The 20,598-nt window shown below is 41.2% G+C and overlaps 1 protein-coding gene across 2 annotated transcripts in view; it reads left to right on the top strand.

Annotated features, from left to right (window-relative positions):
* col4a6 (collagen, type IV, alpha 6) overlaps window positions 1–20,598 on the top strand; it is a 171,188-nt gene that overhangs the window by 75,643 nt on the left and 74,947 nt on the right. For both annotated transcript variants that reach the window (XM_071206609.1, XM_071206608.1), the window contains exon 4: window positions 19,135–19,212. In XM_071206609.1, the coding sequence (XP_071062710.1) occupies window positions 19,135–19,212 (78 nt within the window). The remainder of the gene's footprint in view (window positions 1–19,134; window positions 19,213–20,598) is intronic.

Genomic DNA, 20,598 nt, shown 5'->3' with positions numbered 1-20,598 from the left:
ACGTGGGCCATAGCTACAGCATTGTGTCGGCAATAACAATCTTAGCGCAGGAAAAACATGTAGAATAAGAGAAAGTAGACTAAAATGGAATACTATGATAATCGATATGAGGACTTTACACAGACACACGTGTGCAGTGAACATAAAGTGATGAACTATACTGGCACTGGGAGGATTAGCCTTTAGCTTAGCATAACAGGGTAATTGTCTATAGCTAAACAAACAGCCTCCAGATACAGCATGTTAAATGAAATGAATGCACGACATACATTCTTCTTCTTCTTTGGCCTCACTGGTAAGAAAACCCTGCAGTCCATATTTCACTCCGATTCGAAGGAAGCTATTCCCATGTATGGACATCTCAGTGCGTCGAAGGAAGCCCCGAAACACTTCAGCCTGAGGGCAGTCGTTATTATTTGAACACTTTTATTCCGCATTTTGCAGGACGAGTCTGTAAGAAGCAGTTCAGAAAGGTCAGACAGAGAGTGTACAGAAGGTGGCCTCACATGTCTTTCCATTTAAGGACATGCCAGTGCTGCAGGTCTGCAACATCCCATCATGTCAGAGCGTCCGCTGGAGCCTGCACAGCTGATTTTATGGGAGAGAAGCTCCGATTTGAACATGGCAATTGCTTTCGCTCCAATTCAAAGAAAAAGTAGCTTTAAGATCCTTGTTTTGCTCCTTTAAGATAAGTGTCTCATCTCTTAAGTCGTATCTAAGTGTTTCCCCTCTGATAAACAGCATGCCAACTAGTCCATTAAAAGTCCCACAGAAGCCACGTTTTTACTACCCTTCCCATATTTGTATTGCAAGATTCGCAAAACTGTTATATTGAAATGTTTTAATAGAGAAAAGTGAAATATTTAAAATAGATTCTAAAATGCATTTGATATCTCTGGAAAACGCCTCACTGATAGAGAGAGGAACCGTTAGCGTCACTATGCAAGGACACGTGACGGTTCTTATTCATTCAGAATGCAAAACGTGATGTTTATAGCAGCTGTTGCTTCACTTCCACATCACGGAAGTGTCTTTGGGCAAGAAGCTGAGTCTGTGGCAGCTCCAGGGTGTTTCTCTGACCTCTGACCTCTGGGTGCAATACCAAAACAAATCTTCCCCGTGTTGATTTAATAAACCTCTTTGATGTGATCTCCACCCGTCTGCTCCTCCAGGCTGCTTAGAAACACCCAAGATGATTCAAAGTTAGTGAGTCGCCATCAGAAGTGAGATGGAACAGACAGACGTTTGGAAAAGTGACATTTAGTGGAGCGAACAGTTCCTGTGGTCTTTTTACATCGCTGAAGGCTCTCCCAGGTGTGTGTCGGTGTGTGTTGGTGTGTGTTAGTGTGTGTTAATGTGTGTCGGTGTGTGTTAGTGTGTGTCGGTGTGTGTTAGTGTGTGTTGGTGTGTGTCGGTGTGTGTTAGTAGGTGTAGGTGTGTGTCGGTGTGTGTTAGTAGGTGTAGGTGTGTAGGAGTGTGTGTGTAGGTGTGTGTGTAGGTGTGTGTTAGTGTGTGTAGGTGTGTGTCGGTGTGTGTTGGTGTGTGTGTAGGTGTGTGTAGGTGTGTGTTAGTGTGTGTCAGTGTGTGTTGTTGTGTGTTGGTGTGTGTTAGTGTGTGTTGGTGTGTGTAGGTATGTAGGTGTGTGTTAGTGTGTGTAGGTGTGTAGATGTGTGTAGGTGTGTGTTAGTGTGTGTTAGCAATGTGTGTCAGTGTGTGTTGGTGTGTGTTTTAGTGTGGTGTTGGTGGTGGTTGTTTAGCGTGTGTTGTAGGTGTGTGTTAGTGTGTGTTGGTGGGTGTTGGTGTGTGTTAGTGTGTGTGTTCTCTGCAGGTGTGTGTTAGTGTGTGTTGGTGTGTGTTAGTGTGTATTGGTGTGTGTGGTGTGTGTGTGTGTGTTAATGTGTGTTGGTGTGTGTTAGTGTGTGTAGGTGTGTGTAGGTGTGTGTTAGTGTGTGTTGCTGTGTGTAGTGTGTGTTAGTGTGTGTAGGTGTGTGTTAGTGTGTGTTGCTGTGTGTAGGTGTGTGTTAGTGTGTGTAGGTGTGTGTTAGTGTGTGTTGCTGTGTGTAGTGTGTGTTAGTGTGTGTAGTGTGTGTAGGTGTGTGTTGGTGTGTGTTAGTGTGTGTTAGTGTGTGTTAATGTGTGTTGGTGTGTGTTGGTGTGTGTTAGTGTGTGTTAGTGTGTGTTAATGTGTGTGTGGTGTGTGTTAGTGTGTGTAGGTGTGTGTTAGTGTGTGTTGTTGCTGTGGGTGTGTGTTGTGTGTGTTGGTGTGTGTAGGTGTGTGTTAGTGTGTGTAGGTGTGTGTAGGGTGTGTTGGTGCGTGTTGGTGTGTGTTAGTAGTGTGTGTGTTAGTGTGTGTAGGTGTGTGTTAGTGTGTGTTAGCGTGTGTCAGGTGTGTGTAGGTGTGTGTTGGTGCGTGTTGGTGTGTGTTAGTGTGTGTAGGTGTGTGTAGGTGCGTGTTGGTGTGTGTTGGTGTGTGTAGGTGCGTGTTGGTGTGTGTTAGTGTGTGTAGGTGTGTGTAGGTGCGTGTTGGTGTGTGTTGGTGTGTGTTAGTGTGTGTAGGTGTGTGTAGGTGTGTGTTAGTGTGTGTAGGTGTGTGTTTGTGGGTCAGCAAGTGGAACTAATCTTATCTCTATGATGTGTAATGCACTTGTGTCCTTCCTTACGTCGCCCCCTGTGGTCAAAAGTGGAACTTACAGGTAGAATCCACTCTCTATTATGGGAATAAAAGGAAAGGACGCACCCAGGGATGAATCAGAGCTCCACATGTAACCCCTTGTGGTTTTAATCTGACTGAACAGGAGCGTCAGAACAGGCTGTGGTGACAGGGGAATGCACGCTCTATTATTAATGCGGCAAATTGACCTCAATCAGCAAAAGAAACCAGACGATACAAAGCGCAGCTGACGGAGAGTGACTCAGTCTGTCTCATAAATCTGCAAATATCCCCGGATCAAACGGAGGAAGAGTGTGTGACGATGGGTAGAGAGGTGAATGAACTTTAGCCACTTATATCTAATCTGAGCTGTGGTTTGGGATGTTTTGATAGCGTGGCCTGACTCGCTGAGGGATTAAATAAAGGTGTGGGTGGAGGAAAAGGGATGAGACATACAGATAAGGACGGAAAAGTCAATTTATGGAGGCACTAGTTTATGTAAATCCAACACTATATTTTCTGTTAAAATAGAAAAATCTTATAGTTATCTTTCTAATAAGTTCGTTTTCTGGTGTTTTTATATATTAAGGTTGTATTTTTGATAAAAGAACATTTTTAAAGAGTTATCTATTTACTGGATTTCTTACTTTTAACAGAATTTCTAACATTTAAAATATTGTTTAACATCATTTAGAGCCCAGAAACAAACCCACTTTTATTACATTTGAATGCTTTTTAAGAATTTGAACTTACTACAAAGCCACTGTGAAATATCCTGATTGTATTAAAACATCAGTAAAAACAGATTTTCTCTTTTAAAAAGTCCCGAGTCACGGAGCCAGGGTGCAGGTCATGTTTCCTCAGTGTATCCTGCCGCGCTGCCAAACAACGCCTCGCTCTGCCACTGCTGCCAAACGGGGACTATTTTTAGCAACGGAAGTGCTGAAACTTCACAACTCTTTTTCTTGCTCTGTCGAGGTGGTGCGAGTCGAGGGTTGGTGGTATAATCTGGACACAGATTTCACTCCAGTGTGTGCGCAGAAGGAATAAGAAACCGTTCTGGCATTGGAGCCACAGACACTTGTTCTTAGCCTAATCACTATTTTTCAGTCTAATGTTATGATACAAGCTTTTTTCGTGTCTTATAGAGACTTAGATTAGCATCATAGCTGTGAAATATGAAGACATAACCAGGTTATTGTTAGCTTAGCTTAGCACAAAGACAAAAAACAGGGACACAGCTAGCCTAGCTCATGCTAAATTAATGCTAACGCTCACCTATACACATCTTACTCCAACAGTCATATTAACCTGACGTTTTTTTGATATATCATTTGCTTCTATTTGTCAAACTGAAATATATGTTTCTGGTCATGTTACCACGGTTATATCTTGTTATTTTAACTCTACACACATCATGAGTTTTCACCCTATAGGTGTTAGATTTCTGATTCCGTCACTTATTGAACAGTTCAAAGAGCATTCAATCTGCCCTGAGGGGCCAACTGATATTATCCAAGTGAAGACGTGAGGATTGTTCTGCGCGATCTTTACCAGGCTGTCCTCCTGACACACACACACACACACACACACACACACACACACACACACACACACACACACACACACACACACACACACACACACACACACACACACACACACACACACACACACAGAGATTTATCCGTTCACGTCGATCTGGGGACCCACCGATCGGTTTACACTTACACTGTTCCGATGAAACCTTAAACTACACTGGTGAAGGCGTGTAGGTGTGTGTGTGTGTGTGTGTGTGTGTGTGTGTGTGTGTGTGTGTGTGTGTGTGTGTGTGTGTGTGTGTGTGTGTGTGTGTGTGTGTGTGTGTGTGTGTGTGTGTGTGTGTGTGTGTGTGTGTGTGTGTGTGTGTGTGTGTGTGTGTGTGTGTGTGTGAGAACATAGCTATGTCTTCTCAGGCACATTATCTGTGTATCTCAGATTTCTCCCCTCTAATACACAAGCTGTAATTGCCGCCCCATTGTGATGTGGAGACAAAACACAGACGTGTTCTCTCCACACACATGTGCACTTCCATTCCCTCCTTTTTCCTTTCTGTGCACGCATGTCGCTCCCAGGTACAAAACAGATCTAGTTTCACTCCTCCTTCACACCATCATGCCCATGTGTCCGCCATTACACCCTCCTTTCTCCCATGTGTACCTGTTGGAAGCCATTACACAACTTTTATCTCCCATTGCCTCCCCTATCCCCTTCAAAAGACCCTCGCCCCCCCCCAGGCGAGAGGTGCTTCAAAGGGGTGATTATCAGAGCACTTATCACTTCATGTGTGTCTTTACACGCCTCGAGTGTTTGTCTTGATTTGGGGTTTTCTCACAGTTCATGCTTTTATAGTTGAGTTTTTGGAAAAGCTGAGATTGGTTACTTCAGGATTAGGAACTAAGAAAGTGTTTGTTGTTTATCGTCATTTAGGAATGCAGGTTTTCCTCGGGATTTCCTAAAATGGTTTGGTCTGTAATCTGTTAACTTTATTGCATCCGTTTTTTTCTCAGCGTTTACGGTTGCAGTTTTAAGTGGTTAATGTTTCTTCATGATACACAAACAGTGGTGTCCTGACTTCCACCTACCTTGGAAATGCATTGGTGATATTAGAGATTTCCCGGGCATGCATTTTATTGGTGGATTTTACATTTTTAAGGCACAGAAACACTTGCAAAAGTTGTATTTGTGAAGCCAGTTAGTTTTCATTAGGCGCTTTCACACCGGAGTACTTTTCCAGTACTTTTCCCGTTTAGTTCCGATAGTTCCTGGGATTTTGCGTTCACACCAAAAAGAGAACTTAGTTCATGAGAACTTTTCCCCCCTTGTCAGTCCCTGCTAGAGAGGCGCTACTCTCCTGGGGAGAACAAAGTTCCAATTTCTGATTGGCTCTGCGAATTGCAAACCACGCCCCGTAAAACTCTGACAAGTTTTGTGAAACCGCCATTGTATTTGCTGGCATTAGCATTATTAGCATTAGCATTATTAGCATTATTAGCATTAGCATTATTAGCATTAGCCCCGCGCACCAACGGAGAGAGACTAACTTAAGGCAACACAAAAGAAAACATGGGAGTGGTGGAGATGAGGAGGTGTAGGCGATTTACTCGGAAGCCAGTCCCCAACTCCGGGGACTTCGGGTGGCAGTAAACGCCGTGAAGTGGTTTGCGGCCTGCCAGTAAACCCACAGCAGAAGAAGAAGAAGAAGTGACGTCAGCGGCTTCATTTGCCTAATCCTCCCCCAGGGAACTTATTCCGGTGTGAACGCGATCTGCTCTTTAGTTCCATGGGGGAACTAAGTGCTGGGAACTAAGTACGGCAAAGTGCTTGGTGTGAAAGCGGCTATTGTGTGCAACATGTCTAATTGTCACTGTTTTACCACAGAGCCTCAGTTCAGTCGGGCACTATTTCTTGTAATTGCCTTTTACAATTTCAAGAAATGTCATTCCTACAATTAGCATTATCATTTGTAATGTCTGGTAAAACCCTGACGTGACAAAGAAAAGTATATTTAATCTAATTCAATAAGGTTGAAAGAAAGTTGAGAGACTTTGTGCTTAATTTCCCTCTCTTGATAATAATATTCCGTATCGTACTCGTTGTGTGCACTCATGTTCATCCTGCATTGAGACATGTTTGGTTAACAAGAGATTACAGAAGCCTATATTAGAGTCATAACACCATTTATAAAACGTGTTTACAGTTTGCAGAGCAACAAAAGCTTCAGGATAATTGTTTAGTTTTTCAGACAGTAATGAAAAGTCATGAGAAGTATCTTCTGTTGTAAATTAAATTCAGTGTTTTCTTCCCTGCAATAGCTCTGTTCATACTCAACCAGCTATTGCTAGCATTATGCTACGCTAACATACAGCACAGCAATCTAAATGCGCATTGTAAATTATCTTTATCGTCATACGTCTCGTTGGCTTCTACAGTGTAATAGTGTTGCAGTGTACTTTAAATACTGTGTTGTGGTGTAAGGTAACCCCCCTCTCTATTAGCGGGACCATTTGTCAAACTGTCCAAACATTTCTCTCGTGGTCTCATATAAAGTTTTGTTCTGTCGGCGCTTGGAAGTGGAAGTGATTTATCAGAGTATTAATCCCTTCATGTTGCACAGCGACGATAGGAGGAAACCACAGCCAGATGTTTGAAGAGAAACGGGATGTTTAATCCAACGAAATAGTTCATTATCTCTGTGTTGAGCGACAGGAGAAATTAAAAGACAATTAAAAGATATCTCTGCCTCTGATCTTAAAGACCCCCTATGAAGGGTAGTGTGTGATATAGGTTTAAGTGCATGTTAATGGTCTTCAAATGCGTGTAAACATGAGAGAGGCACAAAATACAAATATGAACCTAAAGATTAGCATATTGTCCTCTTTCAGGAAGCTGTGTAAGGTGCATGTCTCTCTGGTGTATTTAGATTATGGGAAATGTTGGCTTGCATGGTTGTTTTATTAGATTTACTATGATTGTTCATATATCTTATTTGCCCAATTAGATTAAGACAAACAATACATTGCTTTTTTAGTTTTTTTACAGAAACTAAAAGCATAAATCCATAATATTATCCAAAGTGCTTGCTTCTATTTCCCAGTTCTTTGGGGCAACTATATTTCTCTGCACTTTTGAAGCAATTAATACCGAAAATCCAACCCAATATTCGTGAAATGTCTTCTTTATTGGCAGCCGTCCACTTGAACTCGCCATAACTCATACATATGATAATTATGACATATGTTGACAGAAATGCAACCTTAACGTTCAAGATGGTCTTTCAGAGGTCCATACGCTATCTCGAGTTTAGACAAGTAGCGTTTGGTCGGTTTGATCCCCCAATTATCCTCCTTTCATGAAGAAGGAGTCCAAACACGACAACAGCCTAACCCGGTGTTGACGAACTGTTCTTTCCTCGTCGTTCCACTCCTTAGCGCCAATCCTTTCTACCCCGTTCATTTATGATGATCTGAACATCTCCTCTGCCCTACAGCCCACCCTTCTTCCGCCTCTTTGTCTGCGCTCCTGTCCAGACAGTGGCTTGTTGTTTGTTTTGGCTGCCATCTTCTCCGTCTTTATCTTCATGAAGTCACTCTGATCAGTGATTTTTATATTGCCGTCGGTGGGATGACGTTATTGTTCCTAGCGGCGCTGTTGTTGGCACGCAGAAGACTTTGGGATGTTCCTTTTCCAAGTGTGTCTGAGATTTAGTGGCGATATTTCAACAGGTCGTTAAAAAGAATGATGATTGATTGTTTCCACTGGCAACGGGAGACGTGTTTGAAACAATGGAAACTGCAAACTAGTGGAATCCCAGTGATATTGTTCGATGAAAGAATTATGGGATTGTCTTTATGTTGCATACTTGAGTCATGTTAAAATATATATATATATATTATTATGAAGGGCAGACCATCTATTTGTATTTTGTTTTTTTTAGAAAGAGGCAGGTCACATAAGATTTTATTCTTCTCCCTGCTCCGTTTCGCTCAATGGTAGAGTCATGTTTTGTAGCAATTATTGTACATTTGGTTTTGCGTACCATGAGCGGGGACAAACAATCTTTCTTGCAACGTCAATGCAAGTTAAACATGACTTAGACATGTTCCATCATGATATGGCTTCTTCTTTGGCCAGTTCTCCACCCAGTGTGCCAGTAGGTGACTAAACACTCCAGGAAAAGCAAGATATCAACTGATGCATTGATTCCTGACCCCGCATGCACTTTGAAACTGACTCACTGTTCTATATGCGGTGCCTCGGGTTCGTTGTCATGTCAGAGTCGATTTACACCTCGACAGAAACCGAACCTCTCCCGGAAGCTCCGATTCTGACCATGTGGTTTGTGGGACGGCGACTTTGCTGCAGGACTGCATACTGGAAGTGGGGGTATAAACTTTAATAGACTGTTGCTAGTAGTCATGGCAACAAATTCCTGCCCACACAGGAGGTGAAGTCATTGGATTAGATGGAGCTGTAGCGTGTTGTGAAGGGATACGGCACTTTGTTTCAATGAATGGCAGAAAAGTAATTCCCATAAGTAGAGTTTCACAATCTCAACCCTAAATCTTTCAGAAAGTAAGCTTCCTTCTTTAGATGTATGCCTTGTGTTTATGCTGCGACCACGCAAACATTTCCAAAATTGGGATCAGTACATCTTATCTTGTGTATCCACGTGTTTGCAGGTTATTGCTCGGGATGCACGGTATACATTTTATTTCTTCTTCTGCAGATATCTGGTAATTACTCTACCAGCTTGAAATGGTCAATCCCTATAGGATTTTAAAATAAGCTCTTAACCAATCAGGTACATGATGCATGAATTGCTTCCCTTAATATTGCAGCTTTCACAGATGGGGCTAAATCGAATTGCATTTGACACAATGGTACGTGTTTGTTGTTTCAGTCAGAGGCAAGGCGTGGTACAGATGAGAAACATGAAAGCTTCGGAGATGTTTCAGGTGTATCAATACTCCTGTCACTGATAACATCTACCTGTAGAGAGATGCACTTTAAGTACCCGGGCACGGCTTACCACCTTCTCCTGAGGATATATACACCTGTGGCGGTGGTATTAGCAGGAACATGTTGGAGCTCCTGCTGCGTGCCTCGCCCCGGTTCATTTGGTTCTTTAACACACTTTTACAGTAAGAGAGGGAACAAGGTGAGGCAGGTCGAGCCCTAATCCTGCCTGAAAGCTATGTTTATTTTCCATCTCCACTGCACGTCAGACAGGGTGTGTGTGTGTGTGTGTGTGTGTGTGTGTGTGTGTGTGTGTGTGTGTGTGTGTGTGTGTGTGTGTGTGTGTGTGTGTGTGTGTGTGTGTGTGTGTGTGTGTGTGTGTGTGTGTGTGTGTGTGTGTGTGTGTGTGTGTGTGTGTGTGTGTGTGTGTGTGTGTGCGTGTGTGTGTGTGTGCGTGTGCAAGCATACACAATGAATGTTCTTCTAAAGTATGATAGCTATTCAAAAGTAGTTCCAACTAGCTCCACCTCGAAATACCAACATGGACATGCCTTTGTGATCTAATATGATTATATGTCTCTTAATAGTCTTCTATATTTCGGTGGAAATACTATACTTCACTTTTAATTGTACGTTCAAGCCTCTTTTATGCTAGTATTTTCCACAGTGATGGAAGACGTGTTCAGCCCTTTTTACCTCCCTTTATACATCGTTTCCTTAATCACTAATCCGATCCGAAGTGACTAACCGAATATAAGTTTAGTGGAGTAAAAAGTCCAATATTCAACCTGAAATGAAGTATATTGTCACATACAATTGAAGTAAAAGTGCATGCATGATGCTCTGTGCTGCCACTTCACATGTTGGACCTATAAGCATAACATATGTATGACTGAATACTGAATCACCCGGTCTACCGTAAGTTAAGTTTCTCGCTGCTTTTATTATTCTCTTTGTGTCAGGGGAGATGTTGCACTCGAAGAAGCTTACCTGAGCTTAACTCGTTTGGATTTAAAGTGACATTAAAGCGTTCTTAACTGCATTACAGATTGGGAAAGATTTACACAATACTATCTGCTTCAGTCCCAACATGCATCTGGATGAAAGCTTCATGACTGTAAACCATTTCCCAAGAGATCTAAGAGAGTTTCCTAATGTATTTTCCTAGCTGTTAGATGAGATAAAAGTGAGGTCCCTCTCCTGATGTGAACGCATTTTGACATCAGCGCTTCACTTTGTTTACATAGCAGCCGTCGGCCATGTCAGCTCGCTCTGTGCGACGTCCTGTTTGTTTTCAACGCCACACATTTCCGCTGTCTGGCTGAGTCAAAGCTGACCGGACTCCAGCTGGGTGGCCTGCAAGATGGAGCGAGATGAGGAGGGGGGGACACACACGTTACAGATTGTTTACGAGTACACAAAGCATGCATGTGGGCAGATGTACAGTACAGCTTGGAGTAAACGAGGAACGCTGGAGGCCCAAACACAGCTGGTTAGTTTCCAGCGGTGGATGTCAGGGTCACAGATGGAGGGGAGGAAGAGGGAGGAAGAGGGAGGAAGAGGGAGGAAAGAGAACAACAGGACATAACAGGGAAAATATGTTAGGATTTTACTTGTGCAGTGCGTGAATTTTCATCGTGTATTGTTGTCTCAAATCACAATCTGCCTCACAGGAATAAAAAACACTGCAAAAGCTAGCTAGCTAACATCTGTTTGCGACTGCTGCTGTTAACTACTTAGCTACAAATGGTACTGTTAGCTTCCTAGCTATCTTTCCCCCTGAATAGTTTCACACTGAAACATTGTAGAAAGAAGAAAAGGAACAACAGGACATAACAAGGAAAATATATGCTGTGCCCTCACAGGAATAGCCATTGTTAGCTAGCACTGCATAAGCTAGCTAGCTAACGTCTTAGTGTTATCGCTGCTGTTAACTACTTATATTATAATATATTTCTCCCTGAATAGTATTGCACTGAAGTACAACAACTATATGTACATTGTAGTACGAGTAGAGTATTGGAGTTAATGCACCATCAAGTTATTTCCCCTCACTGCATCTTAGCTTTTTAGCATGTTAGCAACAGGCTAACATGGTGGCTTCTTTTCAGCTACAGGCTAGTGTTGTTGTATGTTACTTGAATAGAGAGAAAAAACCCACATGTATTACTTTTGTTCGGAAATGTCTGTGTTTACTGCATCAAGCATTAACGTGAAACTTCCGCGATGTAGCCAAGACGGCGGCCGTTGAGTGTAGGAAGGAATAACTCGTTGATGGTTATGAGTACATTACGATACGATAAAAGTTTATTGTCAGATCGAGTCTTACATTGTTCTTGCATCACAGCAGCTCCATTTACACCATCAAGGGGAACTGATTGTTCATTTAGCTGTACATGTACTTGTACACTCAGAACAGAAAGTTAAATGAAAGAAGTACACAATTGGAGAAACGAAAATACCCTTCTTTCTCCTCTTATCTCCAAATGTATTTCCTTGCCCTTCGACTTTCCTTTATTTGCATAAACCCACTCTTCTTGTGTGTGTCTCCTTGAACTCATTCCTCAACGTCAGGTTCATGTCAAGGTGAAATGTAAAAAGGGTTGGATGGGATCCATTTTGCCCCATCTTCCCTGTCACTCAGAGATGGAGGACACTGCACTCCCATTGGCCGATAACACGCGATGACATGCCGATTGACAGGCTGTGGATTCAACACATTCCTGGCGGGAAATGTTTGAAGTGTCAATTTAGGACTCAAGGTTCTTCTTAAAACAGCTTGTTTCCTGCACTTCAATCCCCAGAGTTCACCTGTCCATCACACAGTTTGAGACGTTTCCTTAAGATAACGTTTTTCCTTTAAGTTAGTTTAGCCTTCTCTGTTGGCAATTACCTGCTAAGGATGGCTTCCCACTTCTGCGTTTTCCCAATCAAATAGGACACATTTTCTACATTAGGATCCACACACACGCAAAAACAAAAAAGTCTTATACGCTAAGCATGAGATAATTCTTTACACTTTATATGAAGTCACTATCATTTCATTTCTTTGAATAAAGCAACTCTGCATTACACGTTTAAAATGTACCCGTGTTTTACCTGGAGGAATTAGGACTACATTTTTTTCTCGTTGTTGGTCTCACCATCGTCTTTCAATCCGTCATTGCGGCGATTTCCCAACTCTTTAAAGTGCACAAAGTCTTTCTAGTATTTCTGTTTAACAAACCTTCTTATTTATAGAAAGAAAATGGTCATTATTTTACATTAAAAAAAACATATTGTCCTCTTTAGCTACATAACACTACTACTTTAACTTGTACTTGTACATACTGTACCGTAATGCAAGGTATTCTCATTCATCCACATCCCACCTCTGCCTCTCTGACCTTTAACCCTCCGCCATCATCACGTTAAAAGTGAGGAATTCCATAACAGACACAAAGCTTTATCTCCCCTTTTTTATTTTTCAAAACGTCGCTTCAAACCCAAATCTACCGTAGACTCAACCTCCCGAACAGATAGCATCATGCGACCCTATAGGAATGGAAAAGGCAAGTCCAGACGTTAGCCTCCACCCGAGAGCTGCCAATCTCAGGTGTGTGAACAGCAGGAGGGATTTCGGCTTTTAAAAAAGTCCCGGTGGGTGTTTGGATAGTGAAGTATGAGAAAACATTAGCTGGAGCTCAGAGGCACATAGCTGATTAATGCCGAGAGCTCAGTGTTGAACTCACGGGGATGAGTTGCTTCACGTTTATGTCGGTAAATGTATGCAAATTATGGGCGAGGGTATTTTGTGTGGGATGCTGAACCTCATGAGTGCATGTCTAACCCTGCAGCACATCTACATTCCTCTACCTTCACCTCAGGGGGCCTCACCTCCACAGGGTCGCTTCACCTGAAGGATGACGCATATACACAGGCATTAAGACATCTTAACTTTCATTTCCGTACATTTAACTCAATCTATGTTATTATTAAAAACTGTGGGCCATTTAGTATGATGTTTTGTTTCACGACGTGTTTAGCTTAAGTTACGTAACAAACTGACTTATTGAAACCCAACCCATGATGTTTTGTATAACCCTAAACCCTAAACAAGTATATTATTCTCTATATTCTATATTCATTGGTATTTCATTTAGACTATGATATGGAAACGTCGATTCTTATGGACTCTCTCATTTAGAAAGTACAGGTATTTGTGTTCAACATGAGAGAAGTAGAAAGTACAGGTATTTGTGTTCAACATGAGAGAAGTAGAAAGTACAGGTATTTGTGTTCAACATGTAAGAAGTAGAAAGTACAGGTATTTGTGTTCAACATGTAAGAAGTAGAAAGTACAGGTATTTGTGTTCAACATGAGAGAAGTAGAAAGTACAGGTATTTGAGTTCAACATGTAAGAAGTAGAAAGTACAGGTATTTGAGTTCAACGTGTAAGAAGTAGAAAGTACAGGTATTTGAGTTCAACGTGTGAGAAGTAGAAAGTACAGGTATTTGAGTTCAACATGTAAGAAGTAGAAAGTACAGGTATTTGAGTTCAACGTGTGAGAAGTAGAAAGTACAGGTATTTGAGTTCAACATGTAAGAAGTAGAAAGTACAGGTATTTGAGTTCAACGTGTAAGAAGTAGAAAGTACAGGTATTTGAGTTCAACGTGTGAGAAGTAGAAAGTACAGGTATTTGAGTTCAACATGTAAGAAGTAGAAAGTACAGGTATTTGAGTTCAACATGTAAGAAGTAGAAAGTACAGGTATTTGAGTTCAACGTGTAAGAAGTAGAAAGTACAGGTATTTGGGTTCAACTTGTAAGAAGTAGAAAGTACAGGTATTTGAGTTCAACATGTAAGAAGTAGAAAGTACAGGTATTTGGGTTCAACATGTAAGAAGTAGAAAGTACAGGTATTTGAGTTCAACATGAGAGAAGTAGAAAGTACAGGTATTTGTGTTCAACATGTAAGAAGTAGAAAGTACAGGTATTTGTGTTCAACATGTAAGAAGTAGAAAGTACAGGTATTTGTGTTCAACATGTAAGAAGTAGAAAGTACAGGTATTTGAGTTCAACGTGTGAGAAGTAGAAAGTACAGGTATTTGGGTTCAACATGTAAGAAGTAGAAAGTACAGGTATTTGAGTTCAACATGTGAGAAGTAGAAAGTACAGGTATTTGAGTTCAACATGTAAGAAGTAGAAAGTACAGGTATTTGAGTTCAACGTGTGAGAAGTAGAAAGTACAGGTATTTGAGTTCAACATGTAAGAAGTAGAAAGTACAGGTATTTGGGTTCAACATGTAAGAAGTAGAAAGTACAGGTATTTGAGTTCAACATGTAAGAAGTAGAAAGTACAGGTATTTGAGTTCAACATGTAAGAAGTAGAAAGTACAGGTATTTGAGTTCAACATGTAAGAAGTAGAAAGTACAGGTATTTGAGTTCAACATGTAAGAAGTAGAAAGTACAGGTATTTGAGTTCAACGTGTGAGAAGTAGAAAGTACAGGTATTTGAGTTCAACATGTAAGAAGTAGAAAGTACAGGTATTTGGGTTCAACATGTAAGAAGTAGAAAGTACAGGTATTTGAGTTCAACATGTAAAAAGTAGAAAGTACAGGTATTTGTGTTCAACGTGTGAGAAGTAGAAAGTACAGGTATTTCTGTGTATTTAACAACACATCTATGAGGGTATACGTACCCCCCCTGTTTGCTCATGTCATCCTTCACGTGGGTGCGGACAGAGTGAGGCTGGATTATATCTCCGAACAATACATCTGAAGAGGCATTAACAATGAGAGGTCGCCCGCTCTGATTGGACGGTACCTGAGGAGGAATGTCAGCCTTAACAAAAGGAGGATAATAAAGACACTGGATATAGAGATCACCACCTTTTGTCCCTTTGCCTAAAATGCCCTTACACTGCATTCCCTTCTCTTCCTTTCTCTTTTCTCATTCGGACTTAAATCGTAGCGTCAACGTCTATTTTTAGCTTCTTCATGTCCTTCGCCAAAGAGTTGCCCTCGCCGTCCGTCCGTCGCTCTTACTCGCCGCCTCCATCGGCCCAAGCGTCGGCGTTTCCCTGCTCGACTCCTCCCTCTCTTGCCCTCCTTCTGTCATCGTGATTACACGAGTGGAGGAGATCAGAGGGGGGCGAGCTGACCTTTCACCTCCTTCTCCCTTCCTCTCTCCCTCTCTCTTTCTCTCTGTGCTTTTTACTTTGTGCCAAGCCTCGCTTTCTCCCCTGTCTTTATGTTTCGTGCTGGAAGTCTTAAGTGTTTTATATTATTAGGGTTACTGTTACGGCTACAGATGTGTGTCCTTCCTATCCCACCTGTACCATCATATTCTATAAGTTCATCCCTTTATCCCGTCCTCTTGAATTGTTTTTGTTGTTGTTGTTCCGTAGGAGATTTGTTCACATACTTCTCGTTCATTTTTCACATATTTTCCTCACTACTAAAGAGAGACGTTGCTTTTACACAATTTCTTCAATTTAGTTTCATTTCTTCGGGTAGTTTTCAGACCTGCTTCACACATTTGTATTATATTTTTTTCACAACTCTTATTTCTTACAGCTGTACCGTATATTTGTACTTCCTTTATCTACGGTTTGCTGGTTCAATCTACAAAAACGCATCATATTTCAACCTTATTCATAATTGTTTGGAATATATTTCACATATTTCGTAGCATTCTCTAAACATAACAATTCAAAAACACGTACTATGACAGCATAGCTCAACACTCCCCATCTTAGTAACCCTCTTAAAGTGGATGTGTCTCCGCCTCTTCGCCCCGGTGGTTCCCAGGCTCTCATTATATCGCCTGATTCCCAGACTAGACCACCTGATGACTGCTTACGGGGGTCCTGAGGGTCTCTGACCTCCTTTATTATGAATGCGAACACTCACAGACTGTGGTCATATGAACTAATGCACCCCTGAGCCTCCATCACTCCCCCGTCCACACCCTTTTTCTCCCCCGTCGCCTGTCCCCACTCTCCACAGCCTTTCATCACTAATCACATCGAAATGCCAGCGGTGACCTCTGACCCCTAATAGACCCCTGAACTATGCACTCAAAAGTGACATTTGGTGATTTTTAGCATGTTGAAGTGAAAAGAAGCTGTTTTGAAGTCATGAGAGGCTCAAGGTATATGAGCTTATGCCATGTCTTACGTCGGCTTATGAAAGCTCTGCGTGATGTTTGCTAGAGATCTCAGGAATGCCACCCTGAACACAGCGGGGTTCATCTGAGGTTCATGTGGAGTTTAGGCGCGTGGGGATGCACAGATTGTCTACTGTGTGTCAGATGGGGTGTGTGAGGGTGTAGCACTGGCTAAAATGCAAGACAATAAGGTAAACGTAGACACGTTAGCCACTTTCACACAAAGTACTTTGCCGCACTTAGTTCCCAGCACTTAGTGCCCCCATGGAACCAAAGAGCCGATAGCGTTCACACCGGAATAAGTTCCCTGGGGGAGGATTACGCAAATGAAGCCGCTGACGTCTTCTTCTTCTGCTTTGGGTTTACTGGCAGGCCGCAAACCACTTCACGGCGTATACTGCCGCCCGAAGTCCCCGGCCGGAAGTCCCCGGAGTTAGGGACTGGCCTTCCGAGTAAATCGCCAGAACGCCGACACCTCCTCATCTCCACCGCTCCCATGTTTTCTAATGTGCGCGGGGCTAATGCTAATAATGCTAATAATGCTAATTATGCTAATAATGCTAATGCTAATAATGCTAAAACTTTTCCGAGTTGTACGGGGCGTGGTTTGCAATTCGTCCAGCCAATCAGAAATTGGAACTGTTTTCTCCCCAGGAGAGTCCCACCTCTCTAGCAGGCACTGAGAAGGGTGTAAAAGTCCTCATGAACTAAGTTTTGACTTAGTGAACGCAAAATCCCAGGAACTATCGGAACTAAACAGGAAAAGTACTCCGGTGTGAAAGCGCCTATAATCTCAAAGTCCACTTACTCGCTATATATCTCCATTACTACTTAGCAAACTGCAGCTGAGGAAGATCGTTAGATGCCGTTATAAGCGCCAGAAAAAGCTTAATTGTTGTTGTTTTTTTATGACCAAACTAGTGCTTCCAATACCTTATCGTAACATGTGATCAAAGTACTGTATTTTAATGTCAAATGTCTTGATTTAAAGGCCCGAACTCGATATGTTTGAACCATTTAATCGAATGCCGGTCTTGAGGAAAGACTTTAATCTATAAATTGTTGGAATCTTGGAACGTTTTTTGCATGTTTTAGTCCAATTGTATTGATATAATTGCCTTTTACTTGAGCTCTATTTATCAGCTACCATATCACATGATCTACGTCAGCTAAGTTGCCATTTAAGTGGAGGTTGTCGTTGAAAAATCTGGCAGGAAATGTATAGAAAAAGGAAGCTTGATTTGATAGGACAAGTGAAAAAGTGTTTTTTATTGGTTCAATCCATAGTTATACCGTACATGATGTCTCCTCTGAAGCTGCTTATTATATGCATACAGATACAAACAATATATGTTTGACTCAATTCTGTAATGATTTAAAAGGCGATATCTGTCTTTTTTAAACCTCTATCCTGCCACAGCATGGTGCCAATTAAAGAGTATCATACCAATGTAGTCCATCCACTTAATACACCCTCATGTATCGCTCATTTGTGATAAGTGTAGAGTCCTAAACATTCTCTTTTCTCTGCTTGTAGTTGAGGCTTTTGTGTGTCTCTGTTGTTCATCATAGCGAAGCGCTGCAGGAGACAGACAGCGGTGACATATCGGATTAGAAAACCAGAAGCATAAAGAGAGACAAATCAAGGTTTACACACACAGAGAACCGGATAGTACATGTTCTGTACTTCAATTAGATCGGCCCTTTAAATAATTACGCACTTTTTATCCACTCGGTGCATCTTGATCCTTTCGCTAAATGCCTGCAGACGTCTCACTGACGCAACGCCTCATGACTCACGGCTTCCGCCTCTTTAAGCAAAGACTTCAGGGTTCATCGGAGGATGTTGAACAAGGGATATTCGTCATGATATTTGTCATTATATTCGTCATATATTCGTCATATATTCGTCATATATTCGTCATTATATTCGTCATGATATTCGTCATATATTCGTCATATATTCGTCATATATTCGTCATTATATTCGTCATGATATTCGTCATATATTCGTCATATATTCGTCATTATATTCGTCATGATATTCGTCATTATATTCGTCATGATATTCGTCATATATTCGTCATATATTCGTCATATATTCGTCATGATATTCGTCATTATATTCGTCATGATATTCGTCATATATTCGTCATTATATTCGTCATGATATTCGTCATTATATTCGTCATGATATTCGTCATATATTCGTCATTATATTCGTCATGATATTCGTCATATATTCGTCATTATATTCGTCATGATATTCGTCATATATTCGTCATGATATTCGTCATATATTCGTCATTATATTCGTCATGATATTCGTCATTATATTCGTCATGATATTCGTCATTATATTCGTCATGATATTCGTCATATATTCGTCATTATATTCGTCATATATTCGTCATATATTCGTCATATATTCGTCATATATTCGTCATATATTCGTCATATATTCGTCATATATTCGTCATATATTCGTCATGATATTCGTCATGATATTCGTCATATATTCGTCATATATTCGTCATATATTCGTCATTATATTCGTCATTATATTCGTCATTATATTCGTCATGATATTCGTCATATATTCGTCATATATTCGTCATATATTCGTCATATATTCGTCATATATTCGTCATATATTCGTCATGATATTCGTCATATATTCGTCATATATTCGTCATATATTCGTCATATATTCGTCATTATATTCGTCATATATTCGTCATATATTCGTCATATATTCGTCATTATATTCGTCATATATTCGTCATATGTTCCCAAAGCATTGTTATTAATCCGTGACTGTTTTTGTTTCCGCAGGGCAACGAGTTTGACGAGCCGTGTGCCGGACGCAACTGTGGAGAAGGATGCAGATGCAATCCGGAGAAAGGCAGCAGGGTGAGTCTTTAAAACAACCCACGGCACATCCACCACGGTTTCATTTCATCGTAAGAGTTCAAAAAAATCTAAATACCTGGTTTTTTTATGACCATTTTGACCTTTTTTTTATCGCAAAAACATGATTTTTCTGGGATTTGTTACGTTTTCTCTCGGGAATAACACTTGTTATATTTAATAGTAAAAATGTGCCTATTGTACTTCCTTTATATCAGGGGGGTGTACTACAAAGCAGGATTTTCGCTTAGCGGCTAACTTCAGGGAAAACTCCGGCTTTCCGGTGTTGTGCCGTGGATTGAAGCCCTGTTCGCGGGGACGCGCAAACGTGACGTCATCGCCTGTATTGAGCGTTCGTCTAGTTTAATAAGCTTTTCTCTCTCTTTTGAATGATATATTTCCCGTCAGATTAAACAGCAAACGGCTGAATAAATAATGTGCATACAATTGCGAGGAGGCTCGTTTTAAGGACACTTTTCAGATAGTCACAATCTTCGTATTGGAACAAACTTCCGTTTTTGAGAGCAGTCCCTCTCTGTCATGTTCCTCCTTCCTACAGAACAGACAATGACAGGATAATATGTGATTCGTCAGTATAGTCCTATTTCTTAAAACCTATATAGTAACATATGTCAGACACTGTGTTATTTTCAAGCAAGCCTAAAAGACAACGTGTTCAAACTGGCTTCACTCACTTGAATGGCTCCTTTGAATGTAATGTTCCTCTGTGGTTTCCTACTCAACACATGTTTGTATTGTAATGCCACTCATATTTTATTTTTTATTGTATTTTAAGGTGACATTGAATGCTTTGAAAGGTGCCCTAAAATAAAGTGTATTATTGATCTTATATCTGGGCCTATATCACACTATTAATGTTCCTTATTTTAGATCTGCACTGTTCTCATGTTCAGCAGGTATTTCTCCTGCCAGATATGGCACCCCCCCTACAACTTTCTCCAGGACAGTCACAACTTCACCAAAATCACACTGGTGCTGGCTGTTCCCCTCTAGTTTGTGCTCACCAAAGCATTTCACTCTGCGCCTAGCAGGTGAAAAACTAAAGAGGGGCTTCCATATCCGGCAGCACCAACACCTGATCTGCCGGATTGTGAAGCCCCTCTTTAGTTTTGTACCTGCTGGGCGCAGAGTGAAATGCTTTGGTGAGCACAAACTAGAGGGGAACAGCCAGCACCAGTGTGTATATGGGTGTAACAACAGAGTAATATGGGTGTTTTCATGTGTAATAATGGTGTTATAACAGTGTAATAGCGTAGTACTATAAGTTTAAGTATTGGTGTAGCATGGGTTTAATATATTTATTTAATAAAAGTATGGCACGGGTGTAATAAGAGTTTAATAAGGAATCAAGAAATCAAATAATCCTAA

Source organism: Pseudochaenichthys georgianus, chromosome 18, assembly GCF_902827115.2.
Source record: "Pseudochaenichthys georgianus chromosome 18, fPseGeo1.2, whole genome shotgun sequence".
Classification (NCBI taxonomy): domain Eukaryota; kingdom Metazoa; phylum Chordata; class Actinopteri; order Perciformes; family Channichthyidae; genus Pseudochaenichthys; species Pseudochaenichthys georgianus.
The sequence above is the reverse complement of the archived record's forward strand: the minus strand, read 5'-3'. Positions and strand labels throughout refer to the sequence as shown.